General features: G+C 55.9%; 1 protein-coding gene across 10 annotated transcripts in view; it reads right to left on the bottom strand.

The window, feature by feature from the left end:
• Nucleotides 1-13,811, bottom strand: part of Kdm2b (lysine (K)-specific demethylase 2B) — a 111,093-nt gene that overhangs the window by 81,178 nt on the left and 16,104 nt on the right. For all 10 annotated transcript variants that reach the window (XM_005403116.2, XM_005403118.2, XM_005403117.2 and 7 more), the window contains 2 exons: nt 2,733-2,911; nt 2,337-2,443 (listed from right to left, as the gene is read on the bottom strand). In XM_005403116.2, coding sequence (XP_005403173.2) covers nt 2,337-2,443; nt 2,733-2,911 — 286 coding nt within the window. The remainder of the gene's footprint in view (nt 1-2,336; nt 2,444-2,732; nt 2,912-13,811) is intronic.

The raw sequence follows: 13,811 nt of genomic DNA, 5'->3' as shown, positions 1-13,811 counted from the left end.
TTTTTTGGTTCCGGGAATCGAACTCATGACCTCAGGCTTGCCAGGCAAGTGCTTATGCCACTGAGCTACATCCCTAGCCCGCGGCTTATGAATATTTGACAGCAGCATTCTTTTCAGCTGAACAGATGAACTATTCTGAGGGGATGGTTTCCTCCCTAACGAGGCTCGAACGCCGTAACAAGAGTTTGTAAATCTACGCCACCGATGCCTCCGGCACGCGGTCCTAGAAAACAGAGCACGACCCCTATTTTTTGGTAATTAAAGAAGACCCTAAATGGATCTTCAGGTACTGAGAGAGGATCTTTACAATTTAAAGGACTCTTCTAGCAACGGCAGAAGACAGATCTCAGGAAGGCAAGGTAGACTGTTACTGACAGCTCCACCACCCAGTGCCGCCCCCCCATAGCTGTCCTCTCTCCACCTCTCCGCCCTTCTCCTGCGGTCTGCCGGCCCCGCCCCCTTCAATCCCCGCAGCAGGAGGATTTGCTGAGCAAACCTGAACACATCCTGCTCCGTGTGAAATCTCAGAAAGGCTTCCGGCTGTTCTCACGGGAAACTGGAGTGTCAGCCTCCCCAGTCCTCTTTTACCTTTCTGTAAAGAGCCCTGAGCCCTTGCGACCCCAGCTGAGGATGCGTCCCTGACCTTCCCGAGCAGGCGAGGCCCTCTTTCTGTCACAACTGGATTACTAGCTGCCACCCCACAGACTGTACACCTTGGGGAGGCGGGAACCTCCTCAGGTTACCCCCAATCGCCAGTGCCGAGCACCAATCGGATGCTTAGAACACAGTTGCTGAATGAATGAGTGAGTGAGTGAGTGAGTGAGACATGCTCCCCCCACACCGTCCCTTCCAGCTCCACCCTGGCGGACCCCCCTCCTCATCCCTCCCACAGCCTCTGATTTCTTGCCACTAACGGCCAGGTTAGATGTCCCCTCCTGGTGACACCGGCCCAGGACTCTTCCGGCCCATCTCCCCCATCAGAGAGATCCGGCCTGTGACTCTCCAGCGGGCGGGTGCCTTAGTCCGGTTCATCCGCTCACCTCCCCATCCCAGGGGCTCTGAAAATTTTGCTGTGATCGAATCAGAACAGAACAGAACTGGAAGCAAACCCCACTCCTGCCCTCCCCACCCGGAGCCGGGTCTCTGCCTCTGATGCAGCCCAGATTCAGGGGGTATACGGGGCTTCAGCTTGGGGGGAAGGAAAATGTCTGCGAAGTAATTAAACAGAGAGGCTGAAAGCAGAACCCCAAGGTGCCCAGAACCAGCACCGGCCTCCCTCACAAAGCCTGGCACGCGGGCCCCACTCAATATGGTCTGAATGGAAGCCGAGGGAATGGAAAGTTCACAGCCCGGAAGCTCCCGGGCCACTGCTGGCAGCCGGGCCAGCAGAGCTATTAATGGACCCTGCCACCAACACCACCACCACCGAGTCCTTTGGGAAGCCCAGAGCAACTGCCCTCCCTGGACAGCCAGCATCTCATTTCCTCTTTTAAAAAAACCTAAGAGCTAGGCCTGGTGGCACACACCTATAATCCCAGTACTCAGGAGGCTGAGGCAGGAGGATTGCCATGAGTTTGAGGCCTACCCTGGGCTAGTAATGAGTTCAACTTCAGCCAGACTGTCTCCAAAAAAAAAAAAAAAAGAAAGAAAACCTAAGAGGGCCAGGGACAGTGGGAGTCCCAAAGGTGACTTCCTACCAGAGGATCTAGGCAGGCCTGCAGCTGCCTCTGCCCATGCTGAACCATTAGTCTCGGGCCAGGATGGTCACATTGCATGTGGTGAAGTCTCTGCTACTGCACTGTCACCTTCCTGGCCCTGAGCCAACCTCATGGCTGGGGGGGACCAGCTCAGACACTCCCGGTGAGGCCGCTCACCCTGGGTGCTGTTCAGAAGAGGTCCAAGTCAGAGGTCCCCAGTCTCAACAGCCATTCCATCCCTTGCCAAATCAGGGTCCACTGTGGGCAAGGTGCCCTGAAAACGCCCACTCCCGGGACACACTGTCACGTGGGCAGAACAGACCCAGTATGCAAGTATGCACAAGCATGTGCGCACACGCACACTGATTCGTGTGGAGGGGTCTCCCACCCGTCTGCCTGCTCAGACTGTGTCTCTCAAGGGAGTTGCAGGGACGCCCCAGGGCCAGCTGCAGGCCACAGCCCTGTGTTCCAGGACCAAGGCCCGGCCCTCACGTCCCTACCCAGGCCCAGGCCTTCAGCTCTGAGGGGGCTGGCTGCGAAGCGCCCCTTGAGCCCATGTGCACGGTGAAGACCCCCTGCCAGCCCGCCAAGCCCGGGGCCGCAGCTCCCCGCTCCCGTCGCCAGCCAGGCAAGCCTTACTTCTTCACTTTGGGGTACTTCATCTCTGCGATGGCGTTGGTGGCCTCTGTCTGCTTTTCCTTCAGGTGCTGGGGCCACATGTTGTCCACCCAGTCCACCAGGTCAACCTGGAAGTCAGGCCACTGTCGGCGCTCGCGGCCTCCTCTGCCAGGCCAAGCCCAACGCCCCCTGTCCCGGGGAGGCCCCGCAGGGCTTGAGCTGGACTCCTGCACCCATGGCACCCCTTCCTCCCGCCTCTGCCCACACAGGAGCCCCGGTATCTGCCCCCTCTCTCCCTCCACAGGAGACCAGCTCAGGTCAGCCACTTAGCTCCAGGGACAGCGCAGCCCAGAGCCAGGCTGGGCAGGGAGACGGGCGGGCGGCGGGCAGCGGGGAGGGGCCCCTGCCGGCACCTACCACAGTGGGACGCTTGACCAGGTGCTCCAGCTTGGTGTGGCTGAACTCCAGGCTGATGACGTTGTACAGCTTGTCCCGCTGCGCCTCGGGCGTCTCGTAGTAGCGCACGAACTGGGACATGCTCATCTCCGTGCCCTTCTGCGTGTTCACATCCATCACGTCCACCAGCCGCCGGCTCCCTGGGGGCAGAACCCGCACGACGCTCGCTCCGGCCAGCTCGGGGCCACAGACCCCTCTGGAGACCCCCCCAAAGTGACACCTGTGCCCCCTCGGGGTTCCCTGGTGTCCTTGCTTCTACCCCACGCTTGCTCGCTGACCTTCCTTGCCCTGCCAGTTTTCCTGACCCGACCTCCCTCCATCCTGTCTGTCCGCCGCCACCACCATGGCTATTGACTGGCACCATTCTCCCAGGTGGCCTCCATGGCTTCCTAAGGAGGCTCAGCTCCTCCTGCCACTCTGGCTGCCCACGCTGCTGGGACACGCTCCCCCTCTATGCTAGAACCTTCCGCGGCCCCCACCGCCCAGCAGAGACTCCCTCAGCGCGGCCGGCAGGGCCTTCCTGTGCAGTCACAGCACTAGGACAAGTCTCAGGGCTGCAGGAAAGCCAGCTGCTTAGCGGCCTCCCTGCCTCGTCCGCAAGACTGGCACAGTTACTCGGCCTTCCTGAACCTGAGCCTTCGTCCTGCCAGCGCAGGTGCTCGGGCGGCTGGGAAGAATGAAGCACACAACTACGCATGCCCAAGGCACAGCGTGACACCCCGACGGGAACCCTTGCCCCGGGAGCCCATCACCACCGCTAGGGACCGCGCCCCTGTCTGCGCTGGGCTTTCTTCCCGCCACTCTGTCAGCACAGGGAGGGCAGCCTGCTGTCAGGCTCACTCCATCCAAGCACCTGGAGCACAGCCCGGCGCACGCAGCAGCTCGGCGGACGCTTATGGGAGGCTCCAAAAGTGATGCTTATCGACGGGACGGATGACTTTACCAAGGAATGACAGCTGAGCGGAAGACAGTGCGTGCGCCCACTCAGCACGGCCACCCTTCCGCAACCTTGGGGCTCTGCGCCAGCTGGGCCAGGGTGGTGGCACGCACCTGTGACGGCAGCACTCAGGAGGCGGGGCCAGGAAGACTGCGTTGAGCTCAAGGCCAGCCTGCACTACATAGCGAGACCCCGTCTCAAAACAGAGAAAACCATAACCCAGAACGCTGCACCTGTCACCACGTCCCGGAAAGAAGGGAGCAAGCTCGGCACAAAGCAACTAGAGCCTTCCGGGCCACCCAGCCCTCACCCCGGTGAGCGGCCCTCAAGGCGCTCTCCACCCTTCCTGGGCTCTGTCTGCTCATCGGTGAAATGGGAACGCCAGTGTCTCGGCCAAAGAGGAGAAGGGCCAACACCCGAGGAGAAGCACTTGAAAGAGAAAAAAAAAAGAGAGAGAGAAAAAAAGACACACGAAGCCGACGGCCATGTTGGGGGTGATTTACGGAGGAAGCTGGCACCTCCTACGCGACACACTCCATGGGAAGCGCCATCTGGTCTGGAAAGACCCCAGCTCCCCGTTAGCTCAGGGGCAAATCCGTGGTCTGTGGAGACTCAGAAGCACCAAGGTGACCCCTTATTCACAGTGACCCCGAGAGGTTATGGGCACAGTTACCAAGGGTCAGCAAATGACATCCCCAGGGCCAGCCCGGCCCATAGGTTAAGAATGAGAATGGTTTTGATGCCAGGCTATAGCTGAGCGGCACAGTGCCCGCCTGGCAAGCGCGAGGTCGTGAGTTCGGTTCCCGGTACAAAAAACAAAAAAAGAATGGCTTTGATATTTTTAAGTGCAAGGGTAGAAATCGAAAAGAAAACGTTTTGTGGTACGAAAATCATACAGAGCTCCAGTCTGCAGGCAGGTCCACAGATGAGGTCTGTTCGCACGCGGCCGTGGTCCCTCGTTTCCGACCAGTCGCCACCGCAGTGCACGGGCTGAAATTGAAATGTTTACTCTCCGCGCTGTATGGAGAAAGTCCTCGGCTACACACAGCTCTCATTAACCCTGGAGGCTCAGATGGGCCGGGTGGCTCATCCCGCACCCCGCTCGGGGTAAAGAGCCTGCTTTATGACCGGCCAGAGTCAATATTTGTTGAATAAATAAACACAGCGCCATTTACATAGCAGGAACTGAATAATGAAAGTAAGGAAATATCCCCTTACGTGTGTAAGAGAACACGGGGCTCCTATCTTTTGGGTGTAAGTTGTCTTTTCTGTGTCTTTTTGTTGTTTGTTTGCATTTGTTTTGGAGGGTACTGGGCATTTAAACCAAGGCCTCTGCACTCAGCTACATTCCCATCTCTTCATCATGACTGAAACCACAATTCTCTAGTGATATAATTAAACAAATGGACAATTTATAAATCTGGTGAGGGTCACCAGGCCTGGTGGCGCACCCCTGTAATCCCTATACTCAGGAGGCTGAGGCAGGAGGATTGCCGAGGGTTCAAGGCCAGCCTGGATGACATTGGAAGACCCTGTCTCCCAAAAAAGGAAAAAAATCTGATGAGGTGAGGAACAGCTAAGAATTTCAAAAAAAAAAAAAAGAATTTCAAAGAATGTACTCACAATTTATTTATAAGTTACAAAATTGAAAAGAATAAAGTAAAAAATCCTGCAAAAAATTATCTGAACCATGTAACAAACAGTATTTCTGATTAAAAAAAAAAAAAAAAAAACAGTATTTATGATGAAAAAAGTTGAAATTGTTTTGTTACCTAGAAAAGAAAAGAGAAAATGTCGAGTCCTTTCCGGCAGAACACACAAGGCCTCACAAATGCGCGTATCAGCCGGGCATGGTGGCACACGCTTGTAATCCCAGCACTCAGGAGGCTGAGGCAAGAGGATAGTTGCGAGTTCCAGACAAGCTTGGACTACAAAGTGAGCTCAAGGCCAGCCTGAACTGCATAGCAAGACCCTGTCTCAAAAAAAAAAACAAAAAAAACCCAAATGCACATGTCACCCTTAGATGGGAAACACGCTAATCTCTGTGTTGCTAAGATTTTAGCCCACCTGCTGCTGAGGCAAGCACCTCGGCCCGTTTTCATTTTTTTATTTTGAGAAAGGGTCTCACTAAGTCATCCAGGCTGGGCTCAAACTTTGGATCTCCCTGCCTCAGCCTCCCAGAGTGCTGGGATTACAGCTGTGCACCACCAAGCCCAGCTTTTGGGTTCAAGGTCTAATTTTCACTACCCTGGAAGCAAGATAAGACTGTGTCTATTTTATAAGCCCCGAGATAAAGTAACTGGTTCAAGTTCTGTGGAACTTGTGTGAACTCTTTCTACTGATCATAAGGGTTAACATTTACTACGCTCCCGGCGCGGGCACACCCGAGACACGGGGCCACCGCTCTGGGAGGGAGAACTTTAGTTAAGCACAGTAAGCGGATGAGAAATTGGACCCGAGTGAGATGCAGAACTGGGATCTGGGTTTTGTTTCCTTTTTTCTTTTCTTGAGAGAGGGTCTCGCTATGGAGCCCATGCTGACCTGAAACTCTGGCGATCCTCCCCTCAGCCTGGAGCTGGGATCTGAAGCGATTCAAGCAAATCCCAGAACTAGGCTCTCACCTGCCCCTGCAGCACTGCAGGTTGCGGCCCCGTGCTAGGTGGGGCTCCTATGAAGGACCCCAGCTTCAGTGGCCTCCCCACCCGAGTCCTGGGAAGCGGAGAGGGAGCCTCAGTCTGAGTTTGTGTAGGGAGGGTGCAGCTCCACCAGGGGGCATCCGAAGCCTGTGCCTGAAATCCCGGCCCGCTCCGGGCAGTGCCGGACCACCCGGACCTGGCCCCAACCAGTGCGCTCCCCTCGGGGTTGGGAGGGGCCCACCCGGCTGAGAGCCCGCGGGGAGTGCTGCCCGCCGCTCCACACCCTGGCGGGCCTCGCAGCTCGGCCCACTGCGAGACCTGGCCACGCTCAAGGTCAGGAGATGGGAAAGAGCGCAGCACTAAACCCTCAGGCCCGCCCGAGGCTGCTGCCGGTCAGCGGAGCACGCCGAGCTCAGTGGTCCCTGCGAGGTTAAGCGGAGTCTTTGGGTTCAAATCCCAGCTACGCCTCTAGCCCATGGCTCGCGCCTGCCTGTTAGCTCCTTTGAGCACGTCTCTCCGCCTGTACGGTAGAGGAAAAAGTCCGCACACATTCTACACGGGCACATCGTTTTTTGGGGTTTTTTTTTGAGACAGGGTCTTGCTATGCAGTCCAGGCTGGCCTCAAATTTATGGCAGTCCCTCCTGCCCCAGCCTCCTGCATGCTGGGTCTACAGGTGTGCACCACCATGCCAGCCCAGCCCCCACCGCTTTTGTGACAGGGTCTCCCTGAATTGCTAAATTACCTGGCTGGCCTCCAATATGTGATTACTCCCCCGCCGCCCTGCCCTTTTTTAAGGTAGGGTCTCCAAAATTGTCCAGAGTGTCCTCAAACTTGTGATTCTTGATGGGTCTGGTGACACCTGTAAATTTGAGGCCAGCATGGACTACATAATCAGTTCAAAACCAGCTGTTCTACAACGTAAGACCCTGTCTCAAAAGAGGAGGAGGAAGGGGAGGTGGAGGGGAGAGGAGGGGGAGAGGAGGGGGAGGGGAAGGGGAGACGGTGGAAAAGAAAGAAAACACCCACCTCAAACAAAACTTGAAAAAATAATTTTAAAAGTAGTATCTGGGGGCCGGGGATATAGCTCAGAGGCACAGGGCCTGCTTGGCAAGCGCCAGGTCCTGAGTTCGATTCTCGGTACCCACAAAAATATATATATACATATTTTCAAAGTAGTATATTCAACAGTCATTGGTGGGGATAATGAAGTGCCTGTAGGTCACCAAATGCAGCAAGGACATCTTGCTTCAGAGACGTTAAGGGTTTGTACACAATCACTTTCCTGTGCTTGTAAATCTGAAACAAAAAGACTATGCAGACTCTTTCACTTTCAGAACTGTTCTGACTCACCAACCTGACTTCCAAAGTTGCAGAAATAAATATAAACCAGGTTGGTGGTACTGTAATCCCAGCACTAAGGAGGCTGAGGCAGGAAGATCGCCAAAGGTTTAAGGCCAGCATGAACTACATCACAAGACTTGTCTGGAGGGGTGGGGTGGGGCTGGGCGGGGAAGGGAGGGGAGGGGAGGCGAGCAAAGGCTGGGAATGTAGCTCAGCTTTGGTAAGCATGAGGTAGTGAGTTCAATTCAAGGTACCAAAAAAAAAGGAAAAAAAGGGCCAACGATATAGCTTAGTGGCATAGTGCCTGCCTGGCAAGCACAAATAAGAAAGGAGAGGAAAGGGGAAAAAAAGGGTATAAAAATAATACCCTTGGGGCTGGGGATTTAGCTCAGTGGCACAGCGCCTGTCTGGCAAGAGTGAAGTCGTGAGTTTGATTCCTGGTACCAGAAAAAAAACAAAAAAAAAGACAAAAAAAAAAAAATTTAGCTGGAAGGGGAGCTTTAATAATAACAAAAACTGGCCGGGCATGGTAGTGCACGCCTATAAACCTCCTATAATCGCAGCACTCGCGAGGCTGAGGCAGGAGGAGCATTCCAAGTTCGAGACCAGCCTGGGCTACAAAGTGAGCTCAAGGCCAGCCTGAACTGCATAGCAAGACCCTGTCTCAAAAAAAAAGACGAAAAAAAATAAGCCCTAAGTAAATACAAATTTAAATTAAAAACAAAAACACAACTGTGACGTTGCCTGACCCACAGGAAATACTGAACGTTTCCAGCACCAAAAGCAAATTAAATACAGTAAGTAAATACGTAAAACGCGGGGTGCGCAGAGCTCTGGGGACCTGCCCCCTCACTCAGGCTTTGCCCAATCCCCGCTGCTCTGCGAGGATGTGGCAGCCCTGCACCTCCAGGGTGCTGGGAGGAGAGCTGCCCCCCTCAGACACAGGGTCCAGTGCTAACCCTGGAGCCCAGGAATGGGACCTTATGTAAGAACAGGGTCTTTGCAGACATGATCAAGCTGCGAGGTCTCTTGGGCCGCAGGCAGGCCCTGCACGGTGACAGGGTCCTCCTAAGATAAGGGAACTCTGCACACAGACAGAGGGCAGCGGCAAGGCAGGAGCAGCGCAGGGGAGGATGGTCCTCCCCCAGAGCCCAGGGCCAGCGGGTCACGAGGCACGCGCTCTGAACAAAGCCTCACGGTCTACTGCCTAGATGCATCACAAAGAGAAAATGTCACTTGTAGATGACATCCTACCAATTCCCCCTCAGTGATTTTTTTCATTTTGTTCTGTAGTTTGTGCTGGGACTCGAATCCAGGGCCTTCACACTGCACTGTGTCCTCAGCTCTTTTGTACTGAAGACAAGGTCTCACCAAGTTAAGAGTTGCCCAGGCTGCGATCAAGATTGAGATCACCCTGCCTCAGCCTCCCAGAGTTCTGGGGTCACCGGCACGTGCTGCCACCCTTGGCTCACCTGGTTCTTGGCTCGCTCTCTCTTTTGGGTTTTTCTCCAGTACCAGGAATCGAACTCACGACCTTGCACTTGCCAGGCAGGCCCTGTACCGCTGAGCTAAATCCCCAGCCCCAAGCTAAATCCCCAGCCCCTTGGCTCACTCTCTCTTCTCCTACCCCATCAGCACCAGTCTTTGTCTGCTCACTCTTGCATCTGGGATTCCAAAATGGCACCTGCAGTATCCATTTGCAGTATCCATTTGCAGCTCAACAAATGTTTGTTGAATGAATGTTTGTTATGTGGTTATTTATGCTATAAATGAGAGCTGAGTTGAAGAAATGCCCTAGGGTTCTATGGGTGGGTCTGTGCAGCTGGGAAGACACACCCCACCCAGAAAACCTGAGCAGGTAGGAGCCCAACCCTGGGACCATGGGACTGCACAGGAGGGGAAACCTGTTTATTTCAGGGTACCAACCAGGTCCCTCAGGTCCCGGTGGCAATCTCAGGGCTCCTCTGCTCCCTTGCTGCCCTCTGTGACTTTTGGTCCCAGAAGTCCCTGGGGACTGCAGCTGGGGGGCTGGCTGCCAGGAAGAGGTCCCCAGCTGACCCTGCTGAGGAAAGGGGAGGCAGGATTTGGGGGGCTTCAGCCACACATTCCTTCTTGGGCCCAGGGCAAGGTGAGGGTCCACAGAGGCCAAGGGGTGGATGGACTAGGAGCTGAAGGTGGGGAGACCGCCAATAGCTTCCCTGGCCGCACTGGGAGCGGATCCCCCTCCCCAGGTGTCCCTGAAGAAGGCGCAGGGGGAGGGCCACAGGGGAGAAGAGGAGGGTAAGAAGTCATTTCCGAGGGGACCCCCGGGAACAAACACACCCGTAACCGATAATACACAGCTGGGGGGCTGGGGATTTAGCTCAGCGGCAGAGCGCCTGCCTGGCAAGCGCAAGGTCGTGAGTTCGGTTCCCAGTACCAGAGAAAAACCAAAAAAACAAAAAAACAAAAAAAACAAAACAAAACAAAAAAAAAACACAGCTGGGCCCCTGGGGACGCCGCCGGGAGGCAGGCAGGGCGCGCAGTGACCCCGGCCGGGCGGCAGACTCCGGCCTGGGGTTAAGGCCAGCTCTACACCACGGACAGCGAGGGGACGGCTCTCGGGGCTCCGTCGAGGAGCGCCAAAGGATGGCAGAAGCAGGCCCTCGGAGCAGCTGCAGCGAAGGTGCTGATGAACCCGGGGCCCCAGGCAGGCGCGGAAAAGGTGCGGATCCCGGCAGAGCGAGGGGCCGAGACGGGGCGCCCGCGGAGGCGCACCAGCGGGGAGGGGGTATGGCCGGGGGCAGAGCGGGAGCCAGAGGGGGCGGCGCCTGCGATCTGGTCCCCCTCCCGTCCAACCCCCAACTTCCAGGGCCCGCATGGCGGAGGAAGGCGGCGATGACCCGGAGGGCAGGACACCCGCCTCACCCGACGTCCGGGGGCTGCAGAACGGCCCCAGCAAGTGCGAGCCTGCTCCGTCCGCCACCACGCGCGCTGCGCTGCGTTCTGACTCGGGACCGGCGCGGAAAGAAGGGCGTGAATCGGCACAGGTGACCGCGCCATCGCGGCTCTGCGCTCCTCGTTCCCTGTGTGGTTAGGGATGGGGCGGCCGCGGCCAGGGGTGGCTGGGGTCCGGGCCTGGGGGACAGGACCCTCACTACACTTTCTGTCTACTCTTGTTACTGTTTAAAAGTTCCCGGACTCGGGGTGTAGTCTGATGACAGCGCTTGCCTGCCACGCGCGAGGCCCTGGCTCATCCCCGGCACAGAAAGCAGACACATGGGCACACCCTGCCGCTTACTAGCTCTGTGGCTTGGGAAACTCACTCAACCTCTGCAGAGCCGCAAAGTCTTTCCTTGTTCAAAGGGTTCTCTGGGACAAGCCTAACCCAAGGGCACGCGCTGGGGTCTGTAATGCCCTTCGCCGCTGAGCCGCCCTAGGACTGAGGCCAGCATCACACTCCTCAGCTGGACAGAAGGGGAAATGGTCATCTCCTCCCTGTATCCACATCCGGGCTCTTTCGGATAGAGCGGTGGGTGTCTGACCTCTCCCCCACACTGGTCTTGCCGAGGCCCAGGAACACAGGGAAGCTGCCCCAGGGCACCTGGGACCGGGCCAAGAGCCCTGGCCCAAGCAGCAACCTGCAGGCCTAGAGCAACCTGCAGGCCCACTTCTAGGCCTCAGGGCCTCGGGGGCAGAGCCTGGAAGAAGTTGGGCTTTGTGCTCTTTTTTTGCCAAAGAACTCTCTTGGAACAGAGCTTTGAGAGTCAGATCCACAAGAGAAAACAAACAGCACAGGCTGGGGGCTGAGGCAGGGGGGTTGCTCAGAATTCAGACCGGATGCCTAGGAGTTCTCTTTGAGACCCGCGGGGTGATGGCATTTGGGGCCCTTTCTTAGGACCCACACACTGACTTCCAGTCAGGTTCCTCGATGCTCGGCACTTCCCAGCAGTGCAAAATGGGGAAGTTGAAGGGAAAGAGGAAGTGGTCTTGAGACGGCCAGAGGGGGCCCGGGTACAGCAGGCCTGCCAGCCCCTGCCTGGGCCGGGTGACCAAGAATGCGGGGTTGAAGACGGGCACAGTGCCCGAGGCCTGTCATCTGGGAGGCTGAGGCAGGAGGATCACAAGTTCAAGCCCAGCCCACGCAATTTAGCAACTCGATGAAATCCTCTGTCAAAATAAAATAAGGACTGGGAGCAGTACCATGCACAAAAAATAGTAATAATAAAGAAAATAAAAATTAAATAGTTAAAATTTAAAAAAAATTTAAAAACAAAGAATTAGGGGTTCATCTTCCCCAATCCCGGGTCTATCGCACCTGCCACCCTGGTGGAGAGAAACAGGGCCTAAGGGCTCAGCACCGGGGAGGAGGTGGGGCCCCCAGAGGGATGGGGGTCAGACAGGTAGCAAGTTCAGGGAGAAGGGGACAGGGACAGGTCACGGGGCTCCGGCCATCTCACAGAGCCGCATTTACAGCAAGGGTGCTGGCCACAGATTCAGGTCCTGCTCCCCTCCGTTTCTGAAGCTCTCTGGGGCTCGGTTTCCTCACCTGGCAAGTAGAGATACTAGGACCAGACCGGCCTAGAGATCTAACACAATCATCAAAGCACTTGGTGAACCTCACTGCAAGGGTCCTCTGAGGACCTGCCCCAAAGGGGAGGTGCAGGGCTGAGGGCACCGCAGCTAGGAGTAACCAAGAGTCACCAAGAGTCACCAAGAGTCACCAAGAGCCGTGGGTAAGTCTTCCGGGACCTGGACCTCGGTTTCCTCCTGGCGAAGCAAGAGGATGGAGGCCCAGAGCCTGGGTTTTCTCTGCACCTGTATCTTCTGGCTCTGCATCGCCACAGCTTTTTTATTTTTTATTTTACTTATTCATTTTTGGAGATAGGGTCTCGCTATGCAGCTCAGGCTGGCCTCAAATTTGGCATGTAGCCCAGACTGGCCTTGAACTCAAAATCCTCCTGCCTCAGCCTCCAGAGTGCCAGGATACCCACCACACTCAGCCTTGGGACTGTGTTTTGTTTTGTTTATGGTTCTGGGGATTGAAGACCGGGTTTTCACACTATGCTACATGCCCAGCCCTTTTTTATTTTTCATTTTGAGACAACAGTCTTGCTAAGTCACTAAATTGCCCGCAATGGGCTCGAATTTGTGATCCTCCTGCCTCTGCCTCCCACAGTACGGGATCAGAGCCATGTCCCACCATGCCCAGCTACAAGGGCTTCGCACGGCTCAAACAAAATAACACAGAAGTCCCTGGCTCATCTCAGTGCATGATAGCCGAGGCTATCGCAAACTTAGGATGATCCAGCTGAGCAAGTTCTGAACTTGACAACAACGGTCCAGAGGAAAATACACACTGAAGAAACCATGCTGCTAGTCTCCCGTTCTGATCTTTCCCATGCAGCAGGACCCGCTCTCGCGCCTTCTCGCCCTACAGCAGGTGTATCAGGGTGCGGCCCCAACGCAAGTCTAGCTACATTTGTTTCTAAGGTGCTACCCCAGGGGACCGGGGCTCACACTAGGAAAAACAGCAGTTTCCCAGAGCGATACAGATTTGGCTTCAGCACAGAGCTTCCCCGGGAAGGGATGGCAGAAGACCCCAGCAGGTGGAGAAGACAGGGCCGAGAACCCTCCTCCCTGGGCTCCGGCCGCACGCTCTTCCTGCTCTTGCGTTTCTGTGCGGGTCGTGCCCCGAAGTCCCCGCCTGCATGTTTCTCCTGCGCCCAAATCCAGCGTGGCTGGATCCAAACGTGCACACCCGTGCTGCTGGGGTCTAAGAAGCCTCATTTCCCAGGCGCTGAAGTGCAAACCCACACCTGAACCTCATGGGCCGGGGCTATCGGAGCAACTCAAGCCACATCTCCCCCGCCCTCAATCCACCCACCTGTGAACCGCGGAAGCAGGACTGGCAGGACTCATAAACCTTTCTTGAGTTTAAAACTGGGGGAAAAATAAATAAATAAAAAATAAAATAAAGTAAAATTGGGGAAGAAAAAAAAAAAGAGGCCAGGCAAGCCGGCCGTGGTGGCTATAATCCCAGCAACTGGGAGGCTGAGGCAGGAGGATTGAGAGTTTGAGGCCAGCCTGGGCTACAAAGTGAACTCAAGGCCAGCCTGAACTGCACAGCGAGACCCTGTCTCAAA

The sequence above is a fragment of the Chinchilla lanigera genome, unplaced genomic scaffold, assembly GCF_000276665.1.
Source record: "Chinchilla lanigera isolate Chin_1 unplaced genomic scaffold, ChiLan1.0 scaffold00081, whole genome shotgun sequence".
Taxonomy (NCBI): domain Eukaryota; kingdom Metazoa; phylum Chordata; class Mammalia; order Rodentia; family Chinchillidae; genus Chinchilla; species Chinchilla lanigera.
Note: the sequence above shows the minus strand (reverse complement) of the source record. Positions and strands in the feature narration are given on the sequence as shown.